Genomic DNA, 21364 nt, shown 5'->3' with positions numbered 1-21364 from the left:
GTCCCAAACTATAAACTGCAACAAAATAAGCAAAAGTATTAACAAGAATACATAACTTAGTCCCTTCACTTTACCACGCCTCCACTTGTGACTAGTTACCATAATAAACACACAACAAAGAAAAAAATGTAGATAGGGAATAGATACATGCCTCCTACAGCATCCATCAGGATACCTATTGTGCAATTTGCATTCTGTTGAGAAGAAAGTAGACAATTAACAGTGAAGATGTGAGTCATCTTTAGTTGTATACTTGATTTTTTTTTGGCAAAGCCTGTTGTAGATATGGGCAAGTACAGGTGTTCTGTAATTAAAAATTTTGTGAAAGTTGGAGGAGAGAGTAGGGAGGGGCTACGTGCAATCGTGCTGACTACAACAGTTGGCAGATGTAATAAGAAAACACAAAGCAAGCGTTTTATGATGTCTTTTATTTCTCTTCTGAAATATTTTTAACATTCATCTGTAAATCCTGATGTAATAACATCTGTGATTTTCCCCATTGTTGATTTAGTTGCCCTTTATTTTTTTGCCAATATCAGGTTCTAGTTAAACTGCCTGATGTCTGTCGTTGTTGGAAAAAGATTAGGTAATAAATTGTAGCCATAAATGTCCAATTGCAGCATCAAAGTACTGCAGTTCAGTCGTCATCCATATTGCTTGTGGTGGCAAATATTAGTTTATTATAATCAAAGCTTTGGACAGTGGAACTTCTTAAAAGGGGTGGGAAGGGCTTTGGACAGTGGAACTTCTTAAAAGGGGTGGGAAGGGATGTGTAAATTGTAACATTTCTACTACACTGTCCCCTGGGTATTTGCCACCATTTATAATCTACTGGTCTGCAAAATTTCTGTGAAATACCCATGTTTTCTCCCCTGTTGTTAGAAGTATTTGTATAGTAGCAGACTTGATCATTTTGGTGGCTATTTAGTGATCTCTTTATATACTTTAATCTGTATTAATTATCCCTAATCAGTTCCCTTAAAACCTGTAGTAACTTATGTAAAGATAAACCTAATTGAGGTATCACAATAGAACATTGACTGAAAATAATTGAATTCTGGCTTTTCAATACTGTTTTTTCTGATATTTTAATTTTAAATGTTAAATGTTTTAAATAAAGTGCCTGACTATGAACTTTACATCTATACAGATTGCAAGCTGGGTTTGCACAAGTATCATAATGCCTTTGCCTTTGCACTGATCTATTTTGGCATTTTAGCTTCAGTCTTAGGATGCTTGGCTTGAATGTCCTGTCTGGGAATGAGAGAGGTCAGTGCATGTTATACATATTTTACATATTATAAATTTAAATGCCTAGGGACTGGAAAGGAAAGTATTTCTAAATTTTAACATTTAAATAGAGGCTTGAACATTATCATCAACTGAGCGTCCTCTTGACTATCTGGGGATATGGAAAGTTCCTCATTCCATTCTTTCAGATTTTGTATCAGGCTTGACTTCACTACCAATTTGGTGGAAGTTGATTCACACCAATACTAAAATTGCAAGTTAAATGTACTTTTGTATCATCAGAAATTTCAGATGTAGTTTAGAAAACAAATGGTCCATTAAAATTGATCACACCAATAATTCCGGTATGCTTAATATCTAACTGATCAGACCTCACATATTTTCTTCAGTGCATCATATCTTACTTGGTCTCTGAACCATTTGCATCTGATTATTAATAACCCTTTTCCTTGAGAGCAGAACAGGAAATTGACTGGTTATTGTAGGAGTTTCTTTTGCAATTTCCAATAAGAGAGTCTAACTATCTCTCTCTGATTTTCAATGACATTACCTGTACATTATTCTGCCATTAACATCCTGGGAGTCACCCAGAATCGATCTGAAAACCAGTTGAAACGGCCAGATAAATTAAGTTGCTAAAAGAGCAAGTCAAAGAGTTTGTATACTGTAGTGAGTAACTCAACTCGTACTCCAAAAGTCTTTCCATCACCTCTGTGGCAAAAGATTGGACTGTGATAGAATTCTGAAATAAATAGAGAAAGTGGCTGCAGAAAAGGCAGTATGTGGAGAAAGAAAGGAGGTTAACACTTCCATTCAATAACTAAGCTGATCAGGATGCTTTCCACTTGCCCACATGAGGACAACTCCCACAACGCTCAAGAAGTTGGATACCATTCAGGATAAAACCATCCACTTGACTGTTAATTCATCTACTGTCCGAGAGGTTCATTCACTCTGTCACCAATGCACTGTGGCTGCAATGCATGCAGTCTAAAATGTATTGACACAATCACTGTATCAATGGCACACCCAAAGGACGCCTACATGCTACCACGTTCCTGTTTTCCTCTGAATTTCTCACCACTTTCATTGCTGTTGGGTCTAAATTCTTCACCAGAGGGACTGCTGTTTCACCACTACCTTCACTTGGGCATTATTGGGATGCATAATAAATGCTGGGTTTGCAAGTGATGTCCAGATTTCACAAAATTAATAACTTTAAGACTTGAAGTTGAATATTCTAACAGTTACTGAGAAAGTAAGAAAGGACCAATCAGCAAGCAGGAAGTAAATGTTATCGATAAACATCTAACAAACGCGTAATGGTAAACCAGTGAAGTTACTTGTGGTACTTTTGAAAGTGCTTTTCTGTAGTAATTCAGATTTGTTGATATTAAATGTCTGTATAACCTTTTCTTAGACTTGTCTATGTTTAATATTTCTGTAATAGTGTTTTCCTCTGCACTGTGTTACATTTGAAGCCTTGGTTTTCAAGTGTTCAATTTAGCTGTCAGTCACTTTGAAACAATATAGTGCCTTAAATATGTTCTGATTTTCTAATTGGATAAGCACAAACCATTCTCTCTTTAAATTTCATTACATCCCTATCTCAAATGTACAGGTTCTATGTATTTGCTTTGTATTGTACATCTCTCAGGCAGATGGACTTTTATAAGAGCAATGCCCCAAATAATTAAAATTGAGCATTCTGGGTAATATCATGTGAAGAGGCTTGTTCTGGCTTGTTTCTCATTGCTCTGAGGAAATACATAAATTTATGACAAATAATCATGGATATGCCAATAAATGCTTCATAATGTGGCATATTCTGGCCTGAAAACTCCCCATTGTTCAGACTCTGAATTAAAGTGCATCCAATTTTCTTTCAGTGGCTCTTTTCTTAACCTCTAACTACAGTAAAGCAATCTAAATCTCATTAGCCATAGTCTTTTTATCAAATAATTGGAGATAATTTGTTAAGTGTTTATTAATATTGTTTGTAAAACTGTTAATTTCTCTAGTGACACCTTTTTTGACCCTGTTTTCAGGGATGGATGAATAGACATCCCAATAGTAATTTTAACTGATTATTAAAGGCATGCAAAGGACAATTTTGAGAGTAAAGATTCCCAACTAATTTTCAAGTGTGAACTGTCCACAAATCTGGCTTGGGTTCAGCACTGCATTTCTTTTGTGAAGACACATCCTAGTTTCTGTTTGGATGAGTAAGGTATTACCTTGCAGTGTTCATTTAAGGAAAATACATCCAAGATTACATTTGGCTTGGATATCTTGGAGTCTGCAAGACTTAACATTAAATCAAAAATTTCAGGTAAACACTCCCTACCCTCTCCGAAATTAATTTACTTTCATTTTTTTCTCATCTGTCTCCAAGGCCAGTATTTAAAAATAACTGCTATCTTGGGTATAGCCTGTGTCATAGTCTCTCTCTTCACTCCATCATCTGCTTCTCTGAAACTTAAAACATTCTTCTCACTTTTCCAGTCCTGATAAAGATAACTTTACTTGAAATATCAACTCTTTTCTCTGCCTACTGATGTTCTTGACCTCCTGAGTGCTTCCAGCATTTTCAAATACAATTGTAAATGTTTACCTGTGTTCAGAAAGGAATTTTGAGTTTCATAATATGAGGTTAAGTGATTGGCAGTTACATATTCATATCATACTGTCAGATATAATTTCAGATGATAAATTATGACTAGCATGCAAGTATAATGACTATACCTAAATTGCTTTTTAGGTATACTGCATCGATTTCTGTGCTTAAATTTTCACTTCGTACTATTAGCCTCAGCAACCTTTCCAAGCTAGTATTTCCAATAATCACAAAAATTGTTGCTTCAAAACAAAACTTGGCTGATCAGAATGCTTCTAATTAATGTTTGCTTTCATTTATCATTGAATCCAGCATTTACTTCAGCATTTTTCATGATGCATTTTTTGGTTATTGTGAGTAGTGAGGCTGCCAAAAATCAAATATCATCTTTTTAAATGACATTTAATGGAATATTGCTGTTTAAATACAAAACTGCAAAAAAAAAAAATCCTCACTGCAATCTTTTGTGTATGCTTGCCTGCTATTGTGGAATATTTGCAATACAGAAGCAGACCTTTGGCAGAGACACAAATGTTCATAAATCGTGTCTATCATCCAAGTCCCTATTCAGTTATCTGCGTATTCTTTGATTCATTGTTCCTTTTTTGTTAATTTATCTAGGTTCCCATTGATGACGTGCATGCTGACTTGTAGTGTATTACACGTTTCACTCTTCTATATTCTTCGTTTATTTTACTATCTTATTTATGGTCTGCAAGTGGAAAGTCTCCTTCAGTAATCCCTTGGGACCAAAAAAAAAAACTACCTCCACCCCAGTTCTGAGTTTCAAGGTGGCTAATACCAATATGGACCCCTCAGATTCTGCTACGGCACCAAGAGTTTATAGGTGCTGGAACCTGCAACAAAACACAAACTGCAGGAGGGACTCAGTGAGTCGCACAGCATCTGTCGAGGCAGAGTATTGGTCAACATTTTGGGTTGAACACTGCACCAGGACTGGAGTGTAGAGGCAAGGTGGCAGTAAAAAAGAAGTGAGGGCGAGGGGTAAAGCTGGAGCTGGCAGTTGTTAGGTAGAGCAATTTGAAGAGGGGGATAATGGGCAGGTGGAACCAGGTGGGTGGGGCAGGGGAAGGGTGGAGGTCAAGATGGTGGACAATAAGCAGAAAGAGATGAGAGAAAATAAGGGGGCAGATGGAACTCAGAAATATATAAGCAAAAAGCGGTTTAGATATTGTCCCAGATTAAGGGATGGGCCATTTAACATGTGGAGAAGTTGCCTCATAGATGGAGTGGTGAAAGTTTTGGAATTGTACCAAGAGGATTGAGGAAGTTTTGGATATGGATGGAATCAAGTAATATGAATGAAAATGCGTGAGAATTACAGGTAGAGGTCTTAAATGGCAGAGCAGGCATGAAGGGGCAAATAGTCCACTCCTACTTCTATTTCAATATTGAAATGTAGGCTTAGATCTTGTATTAGCTGTAATTTAATAGCAAACAAATAAACATTTATGGAAGTTATTTGAAAACAATGACACTCAGCCATGCTTTCTTCATTGTTTTACCATATTACCAATTTTCATTACATCATCTTCAGTGTGCAAGCACAGCTTTTGATTAATTGGAGGAAAATGGGGATTAACTATTAAGACTTCATGCTGGAACAAAACTTGTGGTCTACCGGGCAGCAAACATTCCAGCCCTCCTGTGTTGTTCTGAGACCTGCACTACATACAGCAGACATTTTCTGGAAGAATACCACCAATACCATCACTGTAGAACATTCGGAATTTACTATAAGAATAATCGTACCAATGTCTTAAAGCTCTTCCAAGCTGCATCTCCGGTACTGAGGTTCAATCAGCCAAATTGTTCAAGCAAGGTCATTCGCGTGCCCAGTATCTGACCCCCAAAGCCTAGTTCTATGATGGAAAGAGATTAGTAGGTCTACAGAGGGAAAATGTTCAAAGCGTTGAAGAAATGCAACATCTCCAGTGATGACTAGGAATCTCTGGCTCACAACAATGGAGAAAGAGCTTTCAGGATGACACCAAGAGCTTGCATTGGAGTGTAAACACCCACTGGCTTGCTGCATCCGTGGAAGAGTCTGCAGTTGCCAGACTAACATCAATGGCAATTTCAAAACCCATAAAACCAGAGTTTGAGTATGTTATCTTTCTTCCCAAGGAATTGTCTTGAAAGAAGATGAATTCTTACTGTGAAGGTTCAGCAAAGTGTCATTCCTCTTGGAAAAGGGAAATGCATTTGTAACACCTGGTTAAGATTTCTACTGCTATGCTGTAGGTATTTCATTTTAGCAGTTCTGAAAGAGCACTCTGTTCTGCTTTCAGCCTGTTTGGGATTGAGCTGAGATAAGAGGCTTTGTTGTTCAACTTAGGAATGTGGTGTCAGCCAATCAGGATGGTGAAATTGGAAGGTTCTGGAGAACGCTGGACGAAGACGTTTTGTGAGAGACACCGGTGTGAGTGGAGCTATCTTCTTTGGCAGGAGCTGGGAGAACACAGGAAGGAAGATGACTGAGGGTGCTGTCCCTGTTGCACAAGATGCTTTGTGCAGGTGAATGGCTTTAAGGAGGAAGGACTGATACCCCCATGGGAGACCTGTTTGTTCCAGATGGATTTCGAGTGACATTCAGAAGGTTGAGTGTGCTTTCACGTAGACCAAGGGTTCAATGCGTGAGTGACAGACAAGTTCAAGATGAGCTCCAACTTGAATGCACATTTGACTGTTTAAGAATAATGGGCCCTTTTTGTTATTTTTCTTTCTTTCCTTTAATAACTGTTTGCTTAAGTTAACATTCTTACTGTATGCAGTGTACGATCTGCTATTTCTTGCCTACGGGTGATTGCTGGGGGCAGTAAATCACACAGCATTTACACAAACTGGGTTTGGGTCGGTGAGACATCCCCAACTCAGGAAATTGGTGGGACCAAAGTCATATATGCCCTAGACATATGAAGCCTATGAAGGTGGATTTCTCATTGCGAAGCCCAGCAGCTGTTAGCGAGGGGCTAATGAGCCACATTCACATTTACCCAATAAAAAGGAGTTTCAAATTGTTACAAAATATTCTACAATATTTTTATGAAGAGGTTAAAACTTCACATTCAGGATCTTTTTATTGATTACAAACATTACAGAACAGATTTTTAAAATCGCAGGTATCAAAATTCTAAAGGAGATTTTGAAGTATTGAGTGAGAGATCAAGGAAGCCTGATGTTCAGAATACTCAACACTAAAAATAACTAATCAATAAGGTCAATGAACCACTGAGCTCTATAGCCAAAACAATAGGCTACAGCAGAAAGAAGGTGGTAATGAAACACTCATCATGGAATGACTTGTCTGGAGTATGCTGTCTCTTCCTGGGGAAGGTGACATGAATGAGCAATGTAGGCAGTGGAGAGTGCACAAGTGGAGTTTTTCTCCAGTCTTTTGGGGGATGGGGGAATAACAGATTATCCTCAAATTAAATTCTACTGCCAGAGGCCTTAATTTGAGATTTTTTTCACTGAACTTGTTTGTTTCTTATTTTTAATGTTTCTTAAAAGCTACTTATTTGATCAAACTTATAGAGTACGCTAAAAGAAGGGGAGGGGTTATATTTGAATTTAAATAGAATTCTAAAAAGTAGTGGTAGTGCAGGACAACAATCAAGGCAGGTTGCTGAGTGGTCAAATCACAAACAAGAGAATCTGCAGATGCTGGAATCCAAGCAACATACACAAAATGCTGGAGGAACTCTGCAGGCCAGGCAGCGTCTACGGAAAAAGTACAATTGACATTTCGGGCTGAGACTCTTCAGCAGGACTGGGTCTTGTTGAATGGTTCTTGATGCGAGTTGCAGTACAGGAAGTGGAGTTTCAAACAAATTTAGCTTTATTTGATGCTGGCCAGGGAAGTTTTGGAATAGGCACACATAAGGGCAGGAGAGTAGACTACCTTGTAATAAAAAGAAGCATTCATCTGTGAATGATGTACATTTTGGTTCAACTTCAGTCACTTCGGGAGTTAACAGAGTTTGTGGTAGGAAATTATGACAATAGCTATTAGTCTTCCAATATTTTATATCTTTGTAAGATGCACGTGCTTGAAAGTATATTTCATAAACCAAAATAGGATGGCATTTAAATATGTTATAGCTGATTTATTCTATAATTGAGAAAAATAATTTGCTGAGATGCAGATTAATGCAACAATAATTTGCTGAGGTGCAGAAATTAAATGATTGTTCTATTTGGCAAAGGATCTTCAGTGGTACATCATTCTGCATTGTGCATTCATGGAAATCAAATGCAATGCTTTTCTGCAGTGTTTTAAGTTGGGACTAATGATTCAGAAAATGCTATTTTTGAGTGGTTTAAAATGTCTATTTCAGAATAAAAGCACATCAAGTTTTGAAAGTTTTCATAGCATTTCCTTTTCATGTTTGATTAGTACTAATTAATCACTTAAGAATTTAGTAGTCAATTTCCTACATAAAATGAACCCACCTTAACTATATAATTATATAATGTTATGTACCTATATAATTCATGAAATTATTCAGGTTGAGAACTGTGTTACATTCAAAATTAGACAGAAAGCAATAAGATGATAAAAAGAAACTAATTGTTGATGGTAGCAGTTACATTCCTTTATGCAACATATTTCTTGTCATTTTATTTTGCTGTTCCATCTTGTTAATCTTTTTTTTAAAATATAATTTTTATTGAATTTTCAAAAAGAATACATGAAAAAAATCTACCCTCCCCCCTCCCCTTAACCCTCCCCCCCCATATATAGTCCTACCTAAAAAGAAAGAAAAAGAAAAAAAAAGAAAAGAACCGCCTGGTTATTGGAAGGTTTCCACATGCTCCATTGGATTCAAAATGAATTTGGTATAATTATTCGTTACTTTCCCCAAGTGACCAAAGTCTTTATCGGAGCACTTAAATATGCCATCCTATCTTTTGTAAATAAGGGCGCCAAATATTCAAAAATGTTACATATTTATCTCTTAAATTATAAATAATTTTTTCAAGTGGAATAGAACTAGCCATTTCATTATTCCAACGATCCATACTTAAATACGAATCAGATTTCCAAGTAACTGCTATAGCCTTCTTAGCTACTGCCAATGCAATTTTTATAAATTCTTTCTGATATTTATTCAATTTAAGTTTCGGTTTTATCCCTTCAATATCACCTAATAAAAATAATACAGGGTTATGTGGAAGTTGAATTGCAGTAATTTGTTCCAATAAGATTCTTAAATTTATCCAAAAGGGTTGAATTTTAAAACAAGACCAAGTAGAATGTAAAAAAGTACCGATTTCTTGATTACACCGAAAACATTTATCAGAAAAATTTGAATTTAATCTATTTATTTTTTGCGGTGTAATATATAATTGATGTAAAAAATTATATTGTACTAATCTAAGTCGAACATTTATTGTATTTGTCATACTGTCAAGACAAAGTCTTGACCAATTTGTTTCATCAATAATAATATTCAGATCTGTTTCCCATTTTTGCTTTGACTTATGGGTTCCTTGTTTAATTGTCTGTTCTTGAATCAAATTATACATACAAGAAATAAATTTTTTAATTTTCCCTTTTTGAATTAAAATTTCAATTTCATTAGATTTTGGCAAAAACATTGTTTGACCCAGCTTACCTTTTAAGTAAGCCCTTAATTGAAAGTAACAAAAGAAAGTATTATTAGATATTTTATATTTATCCTTTAATTGTTCAAATGACATCAATATACGTCGTTCAAAACAATCTCCTATAAATTTAATCCCTTTTTGGTACCAATTATATAAAAGTTGATTGTCCATTGTAAAAGGAATAAGTCTGTTTTGGAACAAAGGTCTCCTTGCTAATAGAGATTTCTGTGTTTCATTATCAACATTTATCTTATTCCATAGATCAATCAAATGTGTTAATATAGGAGATTCTTTCTTTTCCCGTATCAATTTAGATTCCCATTTATATATAAAATCTTCAGGTCTATTTTCTCCTATCTTGTCTAGTTCTATTTTAATCCATGCTGGTTTTCGATCATCGAAGAAAGGTGCAATAAATCTAAGTTGATTTGCTTTATAATAGTTTTTAAAGTTTGGAAGTTGTAACCCTCCTAACCCAAATATACATGTCAATTTTTCCAATGATATTCTTGACATTTTACCTTTCCAAAGAAATTTTCTCACACATTTATTTAACTCTTGAAAAAATTTCTGTGGCAATTGTATTGGTAATGTTTGAAACAGATACTGTAATCTAGGAAATATATTCATTTTTACAACATTGACTCTACCTACTAATGTTATTGGTAATATCATCCATTTGTCAAGATCTTCTTGAATTTTTTTTTCAATAGTGGTAAATAATTAAATTTATATAAATTCTTTAGATCATTATCAAGTCTTATACCTAAATATTTTATACCATTTACCGGCCATCTAAATTGGGTTACTAATCGACATTGACTATAGGCTCCTTTAGTAAGAGGTAAAATTTCACTTTTATCCCAATTTATTTTGTAACCTGATACCTTCCCATATTCATCCAATCTAGAAGGTAATTTATGTAACGAATATTGTGGATTTGTTAAATAGATCAAAACATCATCGGCAAAAAGATTAATTTTATATTCCTCCTGATTAACTCTAAAACCCATAATATCTGGATCAATTCTAATTAGTTCTGGTAATGGCTCTGTCGCCAATACAAATAAAGCAGGTGATAATGGACAACCTTGTCTAGTTGACCTTTTTAACTGGAATGGTGTTGAAATTTGAGAGTTTGTCACCACTTTAGCTTTAGGGTTAGAATTTAAAGTTTTAATCCAATTTATAAAAGATGTTCCTAACCCATATTTTTCTAGTACTTTAAATAAAAAATCCCATTCTAATCTATCAAATGCTTTTTCTGCATCCAAAGCTACTACTATACTCTTCTCATCCCTTTTTTGTGCCAAATGAATTATACTGAGTAGCCGAGTTACATTATCTGCCAATTGTCTATTTTTAATAAATCCTGTTTGATCCATATGTATTAATTTTGGTAAATATTTAGATAATCTATTCGATAAAATTTTTGCTATTATTTTATAATCCGTATTCAATAAAGAAATAGGCCTCATCTTGTTAATCTTAAAAACACCTGATTTTAAATATGTGCTCAGCTTTATTTTTGCTGAGTTCCAGCTTTTTTTTGTTGCTTAGCAGTTTTATAATTTTTTTCCATTTTATAACCTTCATGCCAAACACCATTCTCTGGTCAGAGAAACTGCCTAATTTGGATTACAGTTTTGGGTTGGCTAAACACAGCTTTAAATTTGCTGATGACACCAACGGTCTGAGGTCAGATCAAAGGTGGTGATGAGCCAGCATATCGGGGGAGATTGAGAATCTGGCCGAGTGCCATAACAACAACTTCTTGTCAGCAAGACCAAGGAGCTGATCATTGACTTCAGGAGAGGGAAACCAGAGCTCCCTGAGCCAGTCCTCATCAGAGGATTTGAGGTGGAGAGGGTCAGCAACTTTAAATTCCTTGGTGTTATTATTTCAGAGGACCTATTCTGGGCCCAGCATGTAAGTGCAATTACGGAAAAAGCATGACAGCACCTCTGCTTCCTAGGAGTTTGTGAAGAAATGACATGACATCTAAAACTTTGACGGACTTCTATAGGTGAGTAGTGGAGAGTATGTTGACTGGCTGCATCACAGCCTGGTATGGAAACATCAATGGCATCGAACGGAAAATTCTACAAAAAGTAGTGGATACAGCCCAGTCCACCACGGGTAAAGCCCTCACCATCATTAAGCACGTCTACAAGAAACGCCGCCGTAGGAAAGCAGCATCCATTATCAGAGATCCCCACCACATAGGACATGCTCTCTTCTCGCTGGTGCTATCAGAAAGACGGTACAGGAGCCTCAGGACACAGACCACCAGGTTCAGGAGCAGTTACTGTCCCTCAATCATCAGGCTCTTGAACCAAAAGGGATAACTTCACTTGCCCCATCATTGAAATGTTTCCACAACCAATGGACTCACTTTCAACGACTCTTTATCTCATGTTCTTGATATTTATTGCTTATTTATTTATTTATTGTTACTTCTTTCTTTTTGTATTGGCACATTTTGTTGTTTTTGTACTCTGGTTGAACTCCCAAATTGGTGAAGTCTTTCATTGAATTTGTTACGGTTATATATGGATTTATGAGTCTCAGGGTTGTATATGGTAACATATACGTACTTTGATAATAAATTTACTTTGTACTTTGAACTTTTGAGTCAACTTAATAGATGTTTTGCTTTCCTAAGATTTTTTAAGTTAACAGATTAAGAGCTAGGGTACTGGGAATGAAATGCATTTCTTACATTTTCTGAAATCACTCAGCCTTGCTTAATTGGAAAGTATATTTAAATCCTTCATCTGGATTTAACCCCATGAATACTGCCTCACTTTTAAAAAATTATTTCTGTTCTTACACTATTTTTAATTTATTCAATATACATATATATAGTTACTGTAATTGATTTGTTTTTTTATATTATCATGTATTGCTACCGCTAAGTTAACAAATTTCACGACATATACTGGCGGTATTAAACCTGATTCTAATTTCATTCTACAATGTAAAAATCACAGGTGCTGAAAATCAGAGATAAAAACAGAAAATATAAGAAATATTCAGCAGGTCAAGGAGCATCTGTAGAGTGAAAATGAATTTAAATGTAAAAGTCACACCTTTCTGATGAGAGATTCTTAATCTAAAATATTGATCCTGTTTCTCTGACCTGCTGAGTAGTTGTATTATTTTCATCTAAAATAAAGCTGCTTATCAATCTCAGCAATAAATTTGAAATCCCAGCATTCGTGAAGAGCATATAATCGCATTTTGCGAAGGTTTTCATTTCACAAATTAACCATTAACGTGGCCTTTGAGTAAGACTGCTGCTTTGTGCTAAACTGCAGGCAATATTCCACTTTGGCTTAATATCCCTTCACTGGCTTAAGCATAATGAAGTTAACTGAACATAATTACATGATCTCAGACAGAAGGCTAAGACTTTCTTCCTGCTTCTGCTGCCTGGAATCCTCCCAACTTCAGGAGATGAGATAAGATCCAAATGCCAGTTCTTAGATTTTTTTCCCAAAAATCATAACTGTTTTATTAATTTGCTTGTAATTCCACTTTTATTTATGAGAGATTTTCTAATGAATGTGAAGATTGTCACTATTTGTATTTTCCAGGCTTAAAGATTCTTCGTTGCTGTAACCACTGTGACATCATTGGAACTATCAAAGGAGAGAAAAAATTCAAAGGTGCACACTGGCATTGCTACCGGTGCCGAAATGGTTTCAATAGGCGTGATGAAGCGGTCAAGCACTATAAAACTCATTTCCGCAATCCTCATACCACTTTCCAGATTCAAGTTACACAGGTAAGTCTGTTTAAGTTGTGTCAGATTTTGAATTACTCAGAGTATGTGATAGCATGGTAAGAATACATTTTTTTAAACCTACACAGAAACTTCAGCTTATTGAAAATAAAGTAGGTGCTAGCCTTGAGCTGAAATGACTGCTTGTACTACAAATATTTCCATTGCCTATTCAGTCATTTGAATGCGCTACCCTACTTGACTACAGTACTCACCTCCATCTTCATATTCCTGGGACCTCAGGAGTAGCTTGGATAATGTGGCTCCAGTCTATTGATGTTTTCTAATCAAGTCTTTTGTTTTCCTCTCTTCCTTTTCCATTCATCTACTCCTTGTTTTTGACATTGCAAGCTATGGAGTTTTAAAGTATTGTTTTTGAGAAGCTGAAGCTTCTCATGGAATGGCCAAAACATTGCAGTTTTGTTTTTGATGGTGTTAAGAAGAAGCTCTTGTTTTCCTGCTAGAGGTTTAATTGGTTGCTGTACGTATACATTAGATTTCTTTCTAGGTACAAAATCACCTGAATCTTATAACAATGTTTCTGTTCAAATGGTTGAGGGTATTTCCAATGGACTTCCATGTCCTTGACCATGGATGTGACAAGGGTGATTTTGGCACCAATGCTAATATCCCTACCTCTCATGTTATTAGTTTGCTCATAGCTGTGGTTTCTGTTGCAATCCTTGCCTTATTTTGTCCGAGTTTATGGTGGGGCATAGGCCAGTGTCAGCAAGTTATTGCTTAAGATTCAGGGACTTAATTTAAGCTGATATGTAGAATGCATTGCTGTGCTTTTATGGGTCTTATGAGATCCCCACTAGACGCTTTGCTTGAGCAAAATATAATAGGTAGCTTTGCTATCTTAGCCAGTACTTATCCTCAAGAACCAAAAGCTGATTATCTGTAAGTAATCCAGTTTAACCTTGAGGTAAATACTGCACAAAAAGAGAAAATCTTTGAGGTATTTCAGTAAGCCACTATAACAAGTTAGCTGTTGGTTTCCTTTAGGAAATGAAGGCAACTGTAGATAATGACACTGCTGGAATGTGGATAGCATTTTACCATATATTTTTGATAAAATAACTGTTTTTCATATTCTGTAATGATATATCTACTTCCTTTGTGTTAGCAGCCATAAAAATTAAACCTTCTGTACGTTGGTGACATTTTGGGGTGAAGGATTTTTTTTTGACAACGATATTATAAAGCTAAAATTGTATAGAGACAGTTAATGGTTAAAATTGTAGGAAATAACAGGTATTTTTATGACTTTTTCTGTGTAATTATTTTTCAAGACATTGCGAGCTCTGGAGTTTTAAAGTATTTTCAACAGAATCTCAATGTTTTAGGCTGTTGCTTCACTTTAGCTAGCTGTCTGTAATGATATTTATGGACTCACAATAAAATGTTTAATGCGACAGGAATCACCTACTTAGTTTTGTTACTACTCCTGCAAGGGTATCCAGGTGTCACATCATATTAACTAGTGTTGGAATCCATTGTCTTTTTTAATACTTTTTATAAGATATTAGATGAATTAATGTAAGACTAAACTAGTAGTTTAATTTGTACTTTTTTAGCAAACTCATATATTTTTCACAGTATGTGATGGTGTGACCTACTTACTGTCAGAAGGCAGTATAGCATTTACATATACCTTTTCAATTTTCATTGCCAAAGTATTACCACATTACCCACATGTTATACAGTCAGCCCTCCTTATCTGCGGGGGATTGGTTCTGGGACCCCCCGCGGATGCGCAAGTCCCTTATTTAACATGTCTCAGTGCGGTGGACTTCAGGACCTGCCGCCCGTGGCTGCTGCTGAATCCACAGTGTTTCTGTTTCGTTGATGGAAAACAATCACGATTGAAAATAAAGTGGAAATAATAAAGCGATCAGAAAGAGGTGAAATGCCATAGGTCATTGGGAAAGTGTTAGGCCACAGACAGTCAATGATCGGAACAATTTTAAAGGATAAAGTAAGAATAATGGAGCATGCAGAAGGCCCTGCCCCGATGAAAGCTACAGTTATTACTAAGCAACGCAGTGGTTTAATTATTGAAATACATATGTTTCTTAAGTGCTTTATATGCATAAAAAGATAAAATATATACTGTATACTAAGACAAATGTTTGACTAACTGACGCTAAATAATACCGGATGTACCTGTTTCAACTTATGTACAAATCCGACTTAAAGACTGCCTGTACTTTAACTCATCTCTAGATTACTTTTAATACCTAATGCAATGTAAATGCTATGTAAATAGTTGTTATACTGTATTGTTTAGGGGATAATGACAAGAAAAAAAAGTCTACATGCTCAAACAATGAGTGCTAGAGAGAGAACTTCCGGGTTTTGAGTAGCCAGGGCATCAAAGGTTATGGTAAGAGGGCGGGGAAGTGGGACTAAGTGGGAGAATGGATCCGCTCATGATGAAATGGCAGAGCAGACTCAATGGGCCGAATGGCCTACTTCTGCTCCTTTGTCTTATGGTCTTATGGGTTTTCCCAATCCGTGGTTGGTTGAATCCGTGCATGTGGAACCCGCGGATAAGGAGGGCCGACTGTAATTGTTTAGCAAACTCATGTATTTTTCACAGTATGTGGTGGTTTGACCCATTTACTACTGTCAGAAGGCAGTATAGCATTTACATACACCTTTTCATTTATCATTGGCAAGGTATTACCACATTATCCACATGTTACCATTGATTGGTTTATTCTTATCTAAGGAATTTTCTGTTTTCTCCGGTATAAAGGTGACAGATTTTTCAGAGGCGTCTTCTTTATCTTTTCCCCTTCTCCATCTTTGCTTTTCATTGAATCTCTGCTTCTCAGCTCTTCACTTATTTTGCTCAGTATTTGTATGTTTATTTAAACTTTAAAATAAGCAGTCATTAAAAATTAGTACTGTGCAAAAGTCTAATGTACATCTGCAGTTGCAAGGAAAAATTTGTGAACTCTTTGCAATTACCTGGTTCTGCATTAATTACTCCTAAAATGTGGTCTGATCTTCATCTAAGGCACAATAATAGACAAATAAAATCTGTTTAAACTAATGATACATAAACTTTTGTTGTTTAATCATTCACAGTCCAGGCTGGAAAAAGTATGTGAACCCTTGTATTTAATAACTGATAGAATCTCTTTCAGCAGCAATAACCTCCACCAGATGTTTTCTGCAGCTGCTGATCAGACTTGCACAATGGCAAGGAGGAATTTTAGACCATTCCTCCACACAAAACTAAGTTCATCGATATTTCTGAGAAACCTTGCATGAACAGTCCTTTTCAGAACATGCCACAGCATCTCAATTGAGTTAAGGTCTGGATTCTAACTTGGCCATTACAAAACACGAAGTTTCTTCTTTTTAAACAATTCTGTTGTTGATTTAATCTTGTGTTTCAGATCATTTTCTCGTTGCATCATCCAACTTATATTAAGCTTCAGGTTACAGACTACTACCCTGACATTCTCCTGCAAAATGTCTTGATACAATTTTGAATTAATTGTTCCCTCTGCAAATTGTCCAGCCCTGAGGCAGCAAAGTTGCTCCAAACCATGATGCTCCTTCCACCATGCTTCACAGCTGGGGTGAGATTTTGGTGTTGGTGTGCAGTGCCCTTTTTTACCCAAATATGGTGGTGTGTATTTCTGCCAAAAAATTCAACTTTTGTCTCGTCTGTCCACAATATATTGCCTCAGAAGTGTTGTGGAACATCCAGGCAGCCTTTTGCAAACTTGAGACAGATATCAGTGTTTTTTGGAGAGTAATGGTTTCCTCCATGGTGTCCTTCCATGAACACCATTCGTAGTCAGTGTTTTTCTTACAGTGGACACATGAACAAAGACTATCAAATTCTAGAGATTTCTGTGGGTCTTTTGGTTTTACCCTTGGATTCTTTTTCACCTCCTTCAGCATTGCATGTTATACTCTTGGTGTGATCTTTGCAGGACACCCATTCCTAGGGAGAGAAGCAACAGTACTGAGTTTCCTCCATTTATACAATTTCTCTTACTGTGGACTGATGAGCATTCAGATCTTTAGAAATACTTTTGTAGGCTTTTCCAGCTTCATGCTCTACAATTCTTCTAAAGGTCCTCTGAAAGTTATTTTGATTGAGCCCTGGGGCACATAAACAGATCTTTCTTGAGAAGAGCAGGCTCTGTCAGTAACCTGACGTCGTTTGTCTTTTTCATAGGGAAGAGTACCTCTACAATTCACACCTCCAATCTCATCTCATTGATTGGAATACCTGACTCCAAGTAGCTTTTGTAGAAGGCATTTACCCCAGAGGTTCACATACTTTTTTGTACCTAGCCTGTGATTGTTTAAATGGTGTACTTAGTATTAAAAATAAATGGGACAATTGTTTGTGTATTGTTAGTTAGGCAGATTGTGTTTGTCTATTATTGTGACTTCGATGAAGATCCTTTCACATTTTATGAGTAATTAATGCAGAAAGCCAGGTAGTTGCAAAGGGTTCACAAACTTTTTCTTGCAACTGTATAGAGCTAGGGGGTCTCAGACTTCTGCAAAGTACTGTAGTAATTTTATCTATTGCACTGTAGTGCTACCCAAAAAAAAAGAAATTTAATGAAATGTGAGTGATGATCGGTGTCCACTGTGGGTGGGAAGGGAGCAGGAAGAGGGGCATCACGGTTAGGAAAACGGGAAGGGGGAGGGGAAGGAAGCAGCATAGAGGCATTCTGTAATGATCAATAAACCAATTGTTGGGAATAAAATGACCTTTCCTGATGTCTCAGGATGTCACCTGCGCCATCCCCCGCTCCGGCATTCCTTTTCTGCCACCTGTCCCACATGCCTCCCATGGTACTTCACTCTCACTATTTCCAACATCCTTTGCTCCCGCCAGATTTGCAAACCCGTTTTCCATTCCATGGTGACAAATACAGTGTTGTGTAAAAGTCTAGGCACCCTAGCTATATATATGCTTTTGTATGATACTGTATATTATCTCTGTCAACTCCATTCTCCTGCCTACTCCCCATGACCTTTGATACCTTTGCTAATCAAGAACCTGTTAACCTCCATTTCAAATGTACTCAATGACTTGGCCTCCAAGGCTGTCCATGGCAAAGAATTCCACAGATTCACCACCCTTTGGCTAAAGAAATCCCTTCTCATCTCTGTTGTAAAGGGACGTCCCTCCAGTATGAGAGTGTGCCCTCTGGTCCTAGACTCCTCCACTATAGGAAACATTCCTCTCCACATCCACTCTATCTAGGTTTTTCAATATTTGAAAGGTTTCATTGAGGACCCGCCCCCCCTGCTTTCAAAACTCCAGCAAGTACAGGTCCAGAGCTATCAAACACCCGTCATATGTTAACCCTTTCATTCCCAGATCAATCTTGTAAACCTCCTCTGGTCCCTCTCCAATGCTAACACATCCTTTCTTAGATAAGGGGTCCAAAACTGCTGACGTTACTCCAAATGCTGTTTAACCAATTAGTATTTACTCTTATCCTTCGCATTAATGTGAAGATGTAGTTTTGCTGTGCATGTAATTGTTAAATACTGACATCTGAGCATGATTAAGCTTTAGAGCCACTAGATCAATATAACACTTTACTAATGGATATGGTACTAAATTAGTGTCAGAACACTGGTGATCTGTATAGAGTTTACATTTGTTTTACAGAAGACACATTGTATGGCCATTTATTTAAGAACGTGTTTACTTCACACGCATGAAAATAGGAGTAGCCACCTGGCTGTTCGAGGCTGATTATTGTGAAGATTTTCAAATCCCTTACTCACTCTTCCTTCAGTTAGTCCTGACGAAGGGTCTCAGCCTGAAACGTCGACTGCACCTCTTCCTAGAGATGCTGCCTGGCCTGCTGCGTTCACCAGCAACTTTTATGTGTGTTGCTTGAATTTCCAGCATCTGCCAAATTCCTGTTGTCATTGTGAAGATTGTTGATTTGTCCCACTCTTTTATGATGCTTGATCCATAAAGTCTTAATTCTGCGATCTTTCAACAATTTATCTACTCCCTCTTTAGATGCCCCCAGTGATCTAGCCTCTGTAATATATGGAAGTTCTGTGAGAAAAAATTCTTAAGCACTTCAAATGCTACTTGTGTCCATAAAACAGTTTGTGGTACAGTTTCTTTTCTAACCACTAGTTTTTACTTGTCATGATTGGTCTGTGACATTAGACACAGATCTGTATTTGGTGATTAATGTAGAATTTCAGTTTCTTTGGAAATAGATAGATTTAAAAAAATATATTGTTATTTTCTACATGGTTAGTTTGTATATAATGCCATTTCAGGTTACATAATCTTCATTAAATGTCAGATTTTAAAATCGTGTTTACAGTTTGTTTTTTTTATCTACAATGAGGAATTTACATTAGGGTTGTTTCTCATAATTTGGATGTTTCATTGGTCTGTATTTTTGCTGAGAAATGCCAGAAGTTCCAGATTTCATTTATGGCATTGCCTCACATAATGTACCAACAAATTAGGAATTTTATCAATCCAGCACTTGCTGACAATAGTTTGCTGGTACTTCATTGACTATAGTCTGCATTGTATATCCCATGGAAGTTGCAAAGACTTCGCATTGCTTCACTATTAGTCTGTGTCTGCTTTGACATGACGCAGCGAATTCTTCATTGACATAGATCTCAAAAAGAAATTAAGTAGTGTGGTGGTATTTATAGATCTTTTAAATTATCCAATTTTATATAAATGTTCTTGTGTGCTGCCTTGAGGCAAGTTAGGGTGGATAAGTTTTCAGGGCCGGACAAGGTGTCCCCTCGGACCCTGTGGGAGGCTAGTGCAGAAATTGCAGGAGCCCTGGCAGAGGTATTTAAAACACCCTTAACCATGAGTGAGGTGCCGGAGGACTGGAGGAAAGCTAATGTTTTTCCATTGTTCAAGAAAAGCACTAATAATAAGCTGGGAATTGGTGAGCCTGAAATCAGTAGTGGATAAATTATTAGAAGTTATTTTAACGGGCAGGATGTATGGTATTTGGATAGACAGGGCATTTGGTGAGGGATAGTCAACTTGCTTTTGTGCCTGATAGGTGGTGCCTAACCAGTTTTATAGAGTTTTCAAAGAGATTACCAGGAAAGTTGATGACGGAAAGCCAGTAGGCATTGTCTACATCGACTTTAGCAAGGCCTCTGACAAAGCCCCACATGGGAATCTGGTCCAGAAGGTTCAGTCTGAAGGTTTGGCATTCAGGATCAAGTAGTAGATTGGATTCAGCATTGGCTTAGCGGGAGAAGCCAGAAGGTGGTAGGAGATAGTTGACTCTCTGACTTGTGGCCTGTGACTATAGTGGAGTTCTGCAGGGATCAGTGCTGGGTCTGTTGTTTGTCATCTATATTAATGATTTGGATGATAAAGTGGTAAACTGGATCAGCAAATTTGCGGATGTCACTAACATTGGGGGGCATAGTGGACAGCAGGGAAAGCTATCAAAGCTGGCAGTGAGATCTGGACCAGTTGGGAAAACGGCAGATGCAAGTTAATGCAGACAGGTGTGAGGTGTTGCACTTTAGGAGGACAAAGCAGGTTCGGACATACACAGTGAATGGTCGAGTGTGGTAGAACAAGGAGATCTGGGAATACAGAACCGTAATTCCATGATCCTGTCTCTGCTATTGAAACCTCAATCCATCATCTAACATTCTCTCGGTAGTCTTTTGCTTTCAAGTGGATAATTTTAAAAAATGTTGTCCAACATACTCTATAATAACTAGAGTGCTGACACTGTTGGCTCTATTTCATCTCCAAAATCTGGGCCAACATGTATCACATTTGCGGAAGCAATTTTTTAATCGGCTGTGGAACCTATTTATTTATTTGGTGTAGAATGCTTGAATGAAAAACTATGATAATTGGATGTAGTCAGCCTGTTCTGTTTTTCTTATGGAAAGGTTTATCAGGGTATTAAATGGTCCACTGAGTATCATGTCATTCTGTAATTTCTTGGCTGTATGGATTACATATCAAATATATCTTGACTTCACTTCACTTGGTAATGGATTACAAAAGACAACTGACATCGTTCAAAATGTTATTAGATGGG

At 36.8% G+C, this 21364-nt stretch overlaps 1 protein-coding gene across 7 annotated transcripts in view; it reads left to right on the top strand.

Annotated features, from left to right (window-relative positions):
- zgc:193801 (uncharacterized protein LOC564476 homolog) overlaps positions 1-21364 on the top strand; it is a 65576-nt gene that overhangs the window by 23172 nt on the left and 21040 nt on the right. For 5 of the 7 annotated variants that reach the window (XM_063034564.1, XM_063034561.1, XM_063034560.1 and 2 more), the window contains one exon: positions 13102-13292. In XM_063034564.1, the coding sequence (XP_062890634.1) occupies positions 13102-13292 (191 nt within the window). Of the gene's footprint in view, positions 1-1150; positions 1270-13101; positions 13293-21364 lie in introns of all 7 variants that reach the window. The other 2 variants (XM_063034562.1, XM_063034563.1) reach the window with 2 other exon arrangements.

Source organism: Mobula hypostoma, chromosome 27 (assembly GCF_963921235.1).
Source record: "Mobula hypostoma chromosome 27, sMobHyp1.1, whole genome shotgun sequence".
In the NCBI taxonomy this organism is placed as follows: domain Eukaryota; kingdom Metazoa; phylum Chordata; class Chondrichthyes; order Myliobatiformes; family Myliobatidae; genus Mobula; species Mobula hypostoma.
This window is presented reverse-complemented; position numbering and strand designations above follow the sequence as displayed.